At 54.1% G+C, this 12,176-nt stretch overlaps 3 protein-coding genes across 3 annotated transcripts; 2 read left to right on the top strand and 1 right to left on the bottom strand.

The window, feature by feature from the left end:
* Window positions 1-845: 845 nt before the first annotated feature.
* On the bottom strand, window positions 846-2,907 carry BJX68DRAFT_261091 (uncharacterized protein; the record flags this gene model as incomplete). The annotated part of the gene is made up of 3 exons (XM_071044077.1): window positions 846-1,004; window positions 1,065-2,149; window positions 2,223-2,907. 3 exons carry the CDS (start codon window positions 2,905-2,907, stop codon window positions 846-848), a joined length of 1,929 nt encoding a protein of 642 aa, XP_070904811.1.
* Window positions 2,908-3,940: 1,033 nt separating this feature from the next.
* On the top strand, window positions 3,941-5,748 carry BJX68DRAFT_261090 (sugar porter family MFS transporter; the record flags this gene model as incomplete). The annotated part of the gene is made up of 6 exons (XM_071044076.1): window positions 3,941-4,347; window positions 4,405-4,455; window positions 4,516-4,836; window positions 4,896-4,967; window positions 5,031-5,479; window positions 5,549-5,748. 6 exons carry the CDS (start codon window positions 3,941-3,943, stop codon window positions 5,746-5,748), a joined length of 1,500 nt encoding a protein of 499 aa, XP_070904810.1.
* Window positions 5,749-8,362: 2,614 nt separating this feature from the next.
* On the top strand, window positions 8,363-11,269 carry BJX68DRAFT_251900 (glycoside hydrolase superfamily; the record flags this gene model as incomplete). Its single annotated transcript, XM_071042473.1, has 11 exons — window positions 8,363-8,480; window positions 8,542-8,634; window positions 8,719-8,826; window positions 8,883-8,959; window positions 9,018-9,125; window positions 9,180-9,358; window positions 9,420-9,488; window positions 9,556-9,771; window positions 9,829-10,129; window positions 10,188-10,426; window positions 10,495-11,269. 11 exons carry the CDS (start codon window positions 8,363-8,365, stop codon window positions 11,267-11,269), a joined length of 2,283 nt encoding a protein of 760 aa, XP_070904809.1.
* Between the last annotated feature and the right edge of the window lie 907 nt (window positions 11,270-12,176).

Genomic DNA, 12,176 nt, shown 5'->3' with positions numbered 1-12,176 from the left:
GATTTCGGCTCCAGCTTCCCCGCCTTCTCTCGTAGTACATGCCTTTAGCCGGTTCAAGGGTAAGTTCCTGTAGGATCAGCCGGTGCTAGCCTTCTCCGGTTACTATTATGGTTCCTCGTACAAGGCCCCTGTTCAGCAGGGGTTCGAATAAGGGACGAGGTTATACCAGTATTTCGGGCTAATTCCACCAAGAGCGAAACCCGTGATCGAGGTCTGCGACTTCTAGATCATCCACCTCCCCCAGAAAACGGCAAGCAGGGTTTTCGACGAGCTACAAGCGGCGTTCGCTGGTGCAGTGGCTGGGAGTTTCGGTTTTAGCCAGATGGACCCCTTTCCCAGCCCAGTAGCAGGCGCTAATCGCTCATTCAGTTGCTCTAGACTCCGCTAGAAGCTCTCGGGAAAGCGGCAAGGGTACGGAGGAGTGTGGAGAGGAATTTCACCCATCATCTGGGCTGCTTACTCCAACGTGGGGGCCGTGACGGATTCAGTAAAACTAACGATGTTCCAGGTCCCGAATTTCTGACAACGCGCACTAGGGTGGAACTAGGCAGTATTCAGAAAGAAAAAGTACACCGCTATGAGAGTAGAAAAGAAACGCCAAGCGGATCTACAGCTCGCCCTGTCTAGCAGCTGGCTTGGCCAAGTGCACCAACAACCCGCATGGGCACTTGAGAGCTGCCTACAGTAACTCCGACTAAACAACTTGGGAATAAGCCGATCCCATACAAGACAAGACGTACGCCTACAAGTAAACAACTAACACAGAATAAGGAAACGCAGCACTTTCGCCTCTAACCCAAAACAACGAACAAACCCAGCCCTAAACATCAAACGTCTATCGAAAACTACATCGCCTCGCCTGCCATCCCACTCGCCGCTGGCGTCCAGCGATACGCAGACAGCATCTCCCTCCATCGCGCCCTATGCTCTCCGTGAGAAAATGCATCTTCCTCTGGGTGTCGGCTTCGATGGAGCATGGAGCGGAGAACCTTGCGCACGTTCTTCTACGCCGTGTGTTAGATGGGACAAAAAGAAACAGTTGGGAGAGCTGGATCACGGCGTACCTGTAGAGTGCAGTCAAGGGTCATAATGCTGACTTCATGGGCGCGAATAAGCACTTCACAGCTGTCTTCGACGGCAGGTCCAGATCCCGTCTCCAGCATTCGGCTCATTAGTCCGAGGACCATGAAGCTGGTGTGCACGAGGTAGATGCTGAACATATACGGCATGTACGTGAGGTCCGGGTCGAGGTCCAGGATCCGCTGGATACAGGTCGCAGTGGAGATGGCGTGGGAGACGCAGGTCTGCAACTTGAAGCTTCCCAGCACAAAGCCGGCAGCCCACCACCCGGCTCCGTCGTCGTCGTCGTCCATCATCATGGATATTGGGTCCCATTTTCCGTGGAGGAGGATGTAGAGGACCTCGAGGAGGCAGGAACTGTACACGAGGGCGTCCTTGGTTGCCGTTGCCGGTGCTGTTGCCCCAGGCCAGATTGCTGCAAGCGGGTCTCGCGCGGTCGCGTCCAGAGCTTGTTGTAACGCGGATACTTCCTGCTGCCGTTGGGAGATGAGGGTCTCGATCCTGTCCACGGCGCTTGGGGCAAGATACTCGCCTAGTAGCGGGTTATTCCGAAAGTGGTGGAGCTCGATGATGTGGCCCAAGAGACTGGCCGGCGCGAGGAAACATTCAAAGAAGCCGAGTCCAGTAATACTTCGCGGGGGCCCTAGACAGGGCGCTGGGAACGAGATGGAGCCCAGATCCACGTGTTCGAGTGTCTGCCAGAGGGTCTCGGGGAGTGGCGCTGCAACATGGAACGTGCCATCGGGGAAATGCAGGCTGGAATTAAAGGAGAGGGCAAGGTGGCGGTCCAGGTAGTAAACCAGCCAGAACAGCCTGCGATGCTCTTCCTTTGCCACAATCCGGGCGCGGTTGATCATGTCTCCCTGGCCGTGTGGCGACGAGGGCGAGTCCGCAGCCAGGTGTTTGTCCTCCATGTTGAGCCCACTCGCTCGGACAAGGCGAGTTGCTTTGGTCCACCACTGCATGCCGTCGGGCTTGAAATGACCTCTAGAGACTACCAACGTCATGATCACAAGCGCCAAGATGAGATCGGTCGATTCGAGGTCTTCCTGTGCAACGCCATGAGGCGCTTCATACGCAGTCGATTAGCACCATGTTTGCTCAACGACGAGGCAGGGAGAGCAATGAGAGGGCTGACCTACTGGAACTTCCTCCCATGTAATCATCCAGATCCAAAGGTTCCATCAGGTCCAAAACAAGGTAATAGAGGTCAAGCGTGATTCGCTGCCTCGCACCAGGTGGGTCAAAGACTTTTAGATCAGCCGTCTGCGCAACGCCGAGGAGTATCACGAGAAGGAGAATCGGTGAGGTTGGTCGTGGGTATACGGGATGGAGGACTGCTCCGGAATGAAGGACGTGGGCGGGCGCATAAGCGGACGGTGCGGTAGACGATTTGCGGTCACTGAAGTATATTTCAAGCATCCTGGCAGCATCACCGGCCGTGAGTATGGCTTTTAGATGCGGTAGTAGCGGTTCCAGGCATGGATATGGGTTTCCTTCTTCCCCAGGGTGGGATGTTGGGGGAGCTGCGGGTGGAAGGCTTGTGGAGAACACCGTCGAGGAATTGGAGGGGGAAGGCCGATGAGGGAGGCCGGAGGGTATGTGATCGAGCCAGGTGGGAACGCCTAGTGAGGAATCCGGGGATGGCAGGAAGTTCTGAGGCGACCGTGGGAAAACAGGGAATCCATCATCGGGCTGGGCCCATACGCCGGGTTTGTCGGCTGTAGTATCGCTTGCTGCGGCGTCCGGGTATGGATTGTCTTTGGGCAAGGGCTTGTATAGGCTCTCTGGCACAGTGCTTTCAAAGCGGGCGCTGGGAGCAGCCATGTCTTCCCCTTGGCCTTGATCAAATGGATCGTTGATGCACGGCACAATGGGCACAACGGATTTGGGAGTGAGATTCGGGGGCAGTCGAGAGATGGGGCGACCGCGTCGGCGCTGGACCTTCTGGTACTGACAAGACAGCTCTCGCTCTGGGCATATGTATGGTCAGCCATTGGACCATCAGGATGACGCCGTTTAAGCTGCTCACATACCGCTGCATCGCTGGCTTTGGATGGGTTAGTGAAAGGTCTGTACTCATGTGTCAAGGCAGCGGGGGTTGAGATGCTGAATGACAAGAAATGCAAAGGAGATGGAATGGATGCCTACCACGGGTCTTGCCCATCACAGCGTTGCTTGTGGCTGGCGCATCTGTCACATGCTCGCAGCACCCGGATGCGTTTGTGTTGTGCAGAATCACTATGCAGCATAATCCGTATACGAGGGTTGGCTTCGAATGCTTCTAGAAGACTCGAGGCGGAAGACTGGTTCTTTTCACCCTCGAGCCAAGCCGCTCCTCGCAGGATGCAACCTTGTATACGGAAAGAGCGGGCAGAGCTCGGCGCCCGTGGGGATCAGACCAGGTCGACGCCCCGGTGGGCCCCGACTCCAAGGTGGTCGGCTGGCATCGCTCCCAGTTGGTGGACCCTGCCGAGCATGCCATCCTGCAAACGCTCTTTGGTTTGACCATTGCATTTAGCCTAATAATAATGTCAAGTTAAGGTAGGATACCGTGTGCTAGCAGTCGCTCCCGATCGGCAGCCCGGTGGCAGTTGGTTCGGTCTCACCAAGGCAGCTCCTTGCATCGCCCGCCCCTCCCGAAGGAGCGAAGCGATGGGACTGCACAAAAGTGTCCGATTTAACAAGCTATTTAGCCTGTTTCAAACCAATTGGTCCAAGGCAATCATCACATCTATCCCCCGAGCGAGACTTGGAGGCCCTTAAAGAAGGGACCCTGCATGCGACAGTATTACTGGACAAATATATCTTCGACAGGATTGAATTCTAGCAACAAGTCACCCGCAGTACCGTTGTCACCATGGGCAGGGCATACACAATCGGCCTCGCCACCTTTGCAGCAACGGGGAGTTTCCTCTTTGGCTACGACTCGGGCGTCATGACCGACGTGATCGCCTCTCGGAATTTCCTAGACTTCTTCGACACGACCAAAACATCGTCGATCATCGGTGCCATCAATAGCACGTTCTCTGGCGGAGCTGCCATTGGGGCCTTGACCGCTGGCCTGACAATTGACCGTCTTGGTCGCCGATTCACCATCCAGCTAGGCGCATTCATTGCAACTATTGGCGCTATCCTGCAATGCGCCGCGCAAGATCTGGCTATGATCCTCGTCGGCCGCATCGTCGCTGGTTGGGCAGTGGGGATATTGAGCATGTCGGTCCCTGTCTACCAGGCTGAATGCGCGCACCCGAGGAACCGTGGCTTGTAAGTTCACACGTACCAGCTTCTGGTTAAACACGGGTGTCTGCTGACACTATCCAGCATCGTCGGCCTGGCCCAGCAAATGATTGGCGTCGGATTTATTGTGAGCACGTAGGTGGAACCTCGCGACAGTCCATCCATCATCGACCTCGATACTGACCCCGGATTTAGGTGGATTGGCTACGGATGCCTGCATGCCCCGGATACAAACTCGGTCCAGTGGCGGTTTCCGCTTGCTTTCCAAGGGCTCCCTTCCATCTTGCTGTGCATCGGCATGATCTGGCTTCCGGAATCGCCGCGACATCTGATTGAAAAGCAAAAGGATGAAGAGGCTATGAGGGTGCTGAGGCGGCTTCATTACGACGGCACAAACAGTGACTGGCTTGAATCTGAATTTACAGAGATCAAGGCGACGATTGATGCGGAGCGGGAGCTTACGGCCCCCGGTTGGTTGGTCATGTTTCGCGTGCCCCAGTGGAGGAAGCGACTGCTGTACGTCGAGTCCCTGTGCTAACAAGGTGCGACCATTTGCTGACTGGCACCAAACGCAGTCTCGGAACAGCCGTCCAGGTCTTTACCCAGATGACTGGAGTCAATGTCATCAACTACTACCAGAACATCATGTACGTTGCCATCACAAACCCAAGCTCGCCGTTTGTTCGAGTGTTAACCCTTCGCGTGTCTAGGTACGAATCCCTCGGTATAACCGGCCACCGCGCGACCCTCGTTTCCGGAATCTACAACGTCGTCGGCCCAATCGCAAACCTCATCTTCATCACCTTTATCCTCGACCGCGTCGGCCGCCGCCGCCCACTGATGTTCGGCGCGGGCGCCATCGCCATCGCGCTGGTCTGCGAAGCAGCACTGAACTCGCAAAACGAAGCCGGTACCCACGACGGATACAGCATCGGCGGCGTCTTCTTCCTCTTCTGCGTGACGGTCCTCTTCTCCATGTCGTTTGGGTCCATCAGCTGGGTGTACATGTCCGAGGTGATGCCGATGCAGATCCGCGGCAAGGGCAATGCGTTTGCGACGGGGGTGGGGAATTGGACGGTGAGTACGTTGTGGAGCCAGGTTTCGCCGATTGCGCTCGACAAGATTGGGTGGAAGTTTTACTTTTTGTTTGCGGGTTGGAGTAAGTCGAGTCTCGAGTCTGCAGCGCGACATTTACAAAGTAATTGGACCTGGGCTAATCTGCGAGCAGATCTCTTGGTGACTATCCCGACAATCTATTTCTTCTTCAAGGAGACGAAGCAAAAGTCGCTCGAGGAAATCGATCTCCTCTTCGGCGGCAGAGCGTTGGGGACTCTGGGGCCTGATCTCAGCTCCAAGAACGTCGAGAAACGGGACTCGTGCGAGGACTCGCGGCAGATCGAGGAGGTCTCCAAGACCCCACAAGCGTAGACTTGCTAGGGAAGCGACGCCCTGGGGATATCTTTGGCGGGCTAAGTTTGTGGAAAATCGTGGACGGGGCAGTGCTCCAGGTAGATGGATCCATCAGAAGGTCTAGATCGTGTATAGAGTCTGGGTGGAGCGGGGGCCGCCTCTCAGACAGTTGTATCATGGCTTGGGATTGGAGTCTCTGCTCCAACCGAGGAGCGTCTCCATATAGACATATCGTTGTTCTAGCGGAACCAATTTGGCACTAGACACCTTTTCCCTGGCTATCTACCCTCTTCTTTCTATCGATACCTGGGAGATGTATACAAAGATTGACAATGCGAAACCTGAAGGCTCACGATTAGGCATGGCCACGCTTCCCGGACCCCCATTACGTAGAGTCCCCGCGATTGGAACCTTATCCAGAGGATATTCACACGCAGTTCCGTCCTCGGGCACGGAGTCGTAGCAATTGCTCCCCGGAATCGGCGCAGGGAAACGGCCAGTGTCCCCCGCATCAACTACCTGAGTACCGGTCGTGTCATGCCCACTGCCGTGGGCTCGCGGCGATCGCTCTAGCCGTTTTGGCCACGGAGTCGGCTCTTTTTTGAAGGCCGTTGGCGCCCCACGGACAGGAAGCGAGCCATCGTCGGTTCGGCGCTCCATTTGCGGGTTGCCAGACACGGACCCGTCAGGGGATGGGAAGGGTGATTCCCAGTCTGCAGATCAGACCCGAATCAGATTGTGTTCGGCCGACGCCCAAGTCTGTTCCCAGCGTAATCTGATTCGCCGTCGGCTTAATCTAAACAGGGATTCAGATCCTACGTACTCCGTAGCTACGGACTAGTATTGTGGAGGCCACTATGCGCTCTAATCATTGCTATGATATTTCCCAGTGCGCAAGTCTGTCGCCGGATGAAGGTGCCCATTGCCCTGTGCTTTTTATCCGCGGAAGTCATTCTTGGTTTCATCTGCGTGAAGATGACCTCTACTGCTCATACGAGATCGTAATATTCAATGAACCGTAACGGATTCGCCGAGATTCCACTAGCGTCTTCAATGGGATCAGGGGAATACTAGGAAGAGTTCTCAAGGTAGATAATCTACCAGAGCGCAAGATATCTATACAAGAGTTGAATCCAGTAGTGGAACAAAGTCCCAGCTTCTTTTACGATACCACTATCTACCACACTATCAACGCCTCCTTGAGCTATTCACAACGAAGCTGTCTTACGCCGTGTTCGCCACCTCAATTATAGCTCCCACTACTCGCAGCGATATCTGGCACTCCAAGCGTGCACATACATGTGGACAGTGGGACATCGTCCCCGGTTGGGATTTCAGTGTGTACAACAACCTCTAGGGCCAGGTGAACGGTAACGGCGCAGACACGGAGCCGTCCACGTGGTATGATGCTGTTTTCACTACCTTTGCCTATAGACTGAGCGTCTAAATGCTTGGTGTTAGTTTCGTGTCTAGCAAGCTCCGAAGCGTACACCGGACGCTCGATCAATTGGCCTTGGGTCGTTTGCATCCTAATCCTCCAGGTAAAAGCAATGAAAAAGCAACAATTCAGGCCGGAATTTGTAAGTCCATCTAAAGTTATTTATAGTACGAAATCATGTCGCGAATCCGCCTCCTGGCAGTCAGATAACCGCGCACGCCGTGTCACTCCACCAGAAGCCGTTGGAACACTCTTTGTACATTCCACGCCTCGTGTAGCGTACACTAGCATGCAGTAGCGTGCCCAAAGCTGGACAATGTAGATAAACAGCGATGTGAACTACAGTCAGACTTCCAGAGCTCCTGATGTCCATGCAAGGTGCATGGCGCAAGAGTCGAGTCGGATGGCCCTGACGACGTGTCAAAAAGGGACAGCGTAAGATCCATCTTGGCCTCTCCCAACGCAACCTAACAAAGCCTCTTGCTAGAACCCGACTCGGGGAGAGATCTGGAGGATAAATCGGCCCATTCCAATCTAAAACCCTAACGCTGGATAAATCCCGGGTTCTCTGGCTAAATGCCAAAGGGAAGAAAAAAAGAAGAAAAGAAAAGAAAACAGTAGGAATATTCAGATCAGTGGTGGCAGTGCGGAGTGGAGTGAAAGCATGTGAAAGCCCAGTCACTCGCCCCGAATGCCCCCGGTCTAACGCGTTACCCACTCACTCGCCGTATGCAGGCGGCCTATTCCCCTGACCTTGCTTGATTCGAGCGTGTAGACATGGTCTAAGTCGGTGGAGTCTTAGTACGTAAGAGGCGACTTGACTGCCCCGTATCGTACGGGTTGGGGTTGTGGGGGTAACGTGGGCTAAACTTGTAGTCATCGTCGCGGCAAAAGTGAGCAGCAGCACGCAGGCTTGGAAATGCGCAGCATCAAAACCTAACATCTTCCGGGTAGAGGGCGTGCGGGTAATAAGGTCGGATCTTTGCTATGAAGATGTCATGTCCTGCCGACGGCGAGTCACGAATATATAACTGTGACGGAGGTACCCCATGGAAGTTGTTCTTGCTTCATCTCGTTTGATACACTCTCTGAAGCGACGCGCCTCGTGGGCACCTGTATGACTGTCAGTTTACGGTAATAATGGTTCGATTCTACTCAGCTGCGGCGGTTGCCCTCGCCGTGAGTGCGACTGCGATGGCGTATGGCCACCGAGGGCCAGCGTACAAGAATCCGTCTCTTCCGATTGAGAAACGAGTTAAAGATGTCTTGTCACGCATGACAATTGAGGAAAAGACTGCTCAATTGATTCAGGGTACGCGGATACCCTGATTCTCACTCAAGGCTAGTTACCTTTTAGGTTAACTGTGAGATAGGAGATGTGACCAACTGGATGGACCAGGAGACCGGAGCTTTCAACGAGAGCGGGCTGGTTCGGAACATGCAGCATAGAGCGGGTGCCTTTTACGGTAAGTAGCAAGGGAGGGATCATTTAGCTTCTTGTGGGAACACATTAAATACCTACTAACGGATGTCTCTGTTTCTACTTTTAGTCGGATACCCATCGCCCGCGTCTTGGATTGCCGACAATATCAAGATCGGCCAGGACTACCTCATGAACAACACCAGACTTGGAATTCCGGCCATTGTACAGTCCGAAGGTACGGCCACGATATTTGTCTCAACAGAATGAATTGTATGCTAACCCGCGCACCAGGGATCCATGGCTTCTTGTTGGTGAACGCGACAATCTTCAATTCGCCCATCGGCTACGCATGCGCTTGGGACCCAGAGGTACAATTTTTTCTCGCCCACCTGCACTACCACAACGGGGCTGACGAGATACAACCAGCTGGTCCAAGAAATGGCCAAGGTCGTGGCCGAGGAAGCAGCCGCCATCGGGGTCAACCAGGTCTTCGCCCCGGTGTCCGATCTCGCCCGGGAACTACGCTATGGCAGAGTGCGTCTTCTGCCTCTGTGTCAATGCATGTTGGCCACTACTTACGGTCTCTAGGTCGAGGAAGGGTTCTCCGAGGACCCCTACCTATCCGGCGAGCTGTCATACGCAGTGGTCACTGGCATGCAGAGTGTCAACGTGGCCGCCATGGTAAAGCATTTCCTGGGTTATTCCGTGCCAGAGCAGGGACTTAATACGGGGCCTGTTCATGCCGGCGAGAGAGAGCTTCGAACAACGTACGTTGACTCCGCATGAGCACTGTTTCCTTTTGCCTCCCGTGTCTAACATTCCCGGCAGGTGGATGCCGGCGTTCAAGAGAGCAATCGTTGATGCGGGCGCTTGGGGCGTAATGGGTGCATACCATTCGTGAGTCGCCACTATTCAACACCTCAGTCCCGTTTCCACGAGAGAAAATTGACAGATATCCGAATAGCTATGATGGGATGCCCGCCGTAGCGGACCGGGAAATGCTCACGGATATTCTGCGCGGGGAGTGGAAGTACCCCTATTTTCTCGTCAGCGACGCCGGCGCAACGGACAGGCTGTGCACTGCCTTTAAGGTGTGCCAGGCGAACCCCATTGACTCTGATGCGATCACCCTCGCTGCTCTGCCTGCCGGTACGGATATGGAAATGGGCGGTGGCTCGTTGTATGGATCTCCCAGTCCTGATGCCAACATGACGTTTCATTCTGACATTTTACGCAGTAACTACAATCGGATTCCCCAGCTGATCAGAGACGGGCGGCTGGACATGAAGACTGTTGATCTGGCCGTGTCGCGCGTTCTGAGAACCAAGTTCCGAATGGGCCTTTTCGAAAACCCCTACAATCCCTCCGTTGCGAATGATGGGTGGGCAGATCTCATTCACACCCCTGAGGCTGTTGAGTTGGCACGCAGGCTGGATAGGGAATCGATTGTTTTGTTGGAGAACCACAATACCACCCTTCCGCTACAAAAGACCGGCAATATCGCGGTTATCGGACCGATGGCTCACGGGTTTATGAATGTAAGTTATCCAAGAGACGGCCGACGACACATGTACTAACACGCATTGTGGTACAAAGTACGGTGACTATGTGGTCAAAGGCAGCCAGTATCGCGGCGTTACCCCGTTAGACGGAATCAAGGCGGCCGTGGGTGACTCGGCAAACGTCAACTATGCCAAGGGCTGTGAACGGTGGAGCAACGATCAGTCCGGCTTTCCTGAAGCCATTGAGGCGGCGCAAAAGTCAGATGTGGCAATTGTCGTTGTTGGGACTTGGTCGAGAGACCAACATGAACTCTGGCGTGGGTACAATGCGACGTACGTCTGTTCCTAATCCCTTTAATGCAGGGTCAACATAACAGAACTAATTATATTTGCTATTCTAGTACTGGAGAAACCATCGATGTCAACAGCCTGAACCTCGTCGGGGCACAGTCCGACCTTGTCCGCGCCATCAGGGACACAGGCGTCCCGACCGTGGTCGTCTTCTCCTCCGGCAAGCCGGTTACGGAAACCTGGATGGCAAACAGTACCGCGGCGTTGATTCAGCAGTTTTACCCATCCGAGCAGGGCGGCCACGCACTCGCAGATGTCCTGTTTGGCGATTACAACCCCTCTGGCCGGCTGTCGGTGAGTTTCCCACGTGACGTTGGCTCGCTCCCCGTGTATTATGACCACCTCAAGTCCGCACGCGCTGTCTACGACTCGGGACACGTCACTCCGAATGGTACTATTGTTTTCGGGCACCAGTATGCAGTTGGCAACCCGCAGCCCTGGTACCCCTTTGGGTACGGCAAGTCATACACGACGTTCAATTATTCCGATATCTCCCTAAACAAGGCCAACGCCACGGTAAAAGATATGGTCACCGCCGAAGTCAGGGTTACCAATACTGGCAGCGTGGATGGCACAGAGGTCGTCCAACTCTATGTCGTTGATACCCTCGCAAGCGTGGACGTTCCCAATCGGAAGCTCAAGGGGTTCAAAAAAGTGGCAGTCAAGGCCGGACATACCGAGACGGTCCAGATCGACGTTGCAGTTCAGGAGTTGGGGCTGTGGAATCGGGAGATGAAGTATACCGTTGAGCCGGGCGAGTTCATTTTTTTGGTCGGCAGGAGCTCTGCTGACATTGCTGGGAATGCGACCCTGTACGTTTCCTAGGACCTTGTGACATTCTAAGTGTGTTAGAATTATTAATGGTCTTACTCTGTGGATTATGTATGTGATATACTTGGATTTCTTAGGTGTCTAGAAGGACCTATTACATAACACCCTGACATCCCAGTCTATACTCACTGTCTGGCACTTCAGGGACTTCCAGAAGCTCCACTACCAGCTTGAACACGGCTCTTCACTTCCGGTCTGTGGCTTAGAAATACCACATGTCTCATGAGCAAAGAAATCGTTCGTCAGTGCTGTAAAGGCGGCATAAGAGTCAAATCTATACGGTCCTTGCTGCAGTAGACACTATGGCTGCCCCCGCGAGATGATAAGATATTGGCATACGATGCCTCCACGTGCAGGCATTGTGACCACTCCCGCGACTTTAGACAAGGATACTACAACTTGAGACTCCAGGCTAAAAGGCCCCAGGCTACCCCCTGGAGAACAGGAATACGTGTTCAAGGAGACAGAGATGGCGCATTGAAGTGGCTAGCCATGCTGGGGACTGTTATGTCTGGGGCTTTCGCGCGTCGAGAGCCCGCGCAGGTGGACTCGGCTCGGGCCAAGCCTCCTCTTAGGCACCTTGGACCGTGATCTACATCGCGCATTCAGACTCAGACACGCCATGCAGGCGGCATGTCACCTCTCTCATGAACGGGTTATGCTCAACACTTGGGTGATTGGCCTTGAGGGAGTAGTTATACCTGGCTGTTGGAGCGCGAGATGGCCCTGGGCATATCAAAAACTGAGAGATACGGCTCCAGGAGAAAACTCGGCCATGACCAAAAGGATGCATGCATTTAGATGTCTGTCAGATATCTGTAGAAGCGATGGAGCTGTCTAGCTAGGGAGTCACTAGATATAGCCAAATGATATGAAAGAAGACATGTGACATGTGTGCTAG

The sequence above is a fragment of the Aspergillus pseudodeflectus genome (assembly GCF_044049435.1).
Source record: "Aspergillus pseudodeflectus strain CBS 756.74 chromosome Unknown BJX68scaffold_2, whole genome shotgun sequence".
Lineage (NCBI taxonomy): Eukaryota > Fungi > Ascomycota > Eurotiomycetes > Eurotiales > Aspergillaceae > Aspergillus > Aspergillus pseudodeflectus.
Note: the sequence above shows the minus strand (reverse complement) of the source record. Positions and strands in the feature narration are given on the sequence as shown.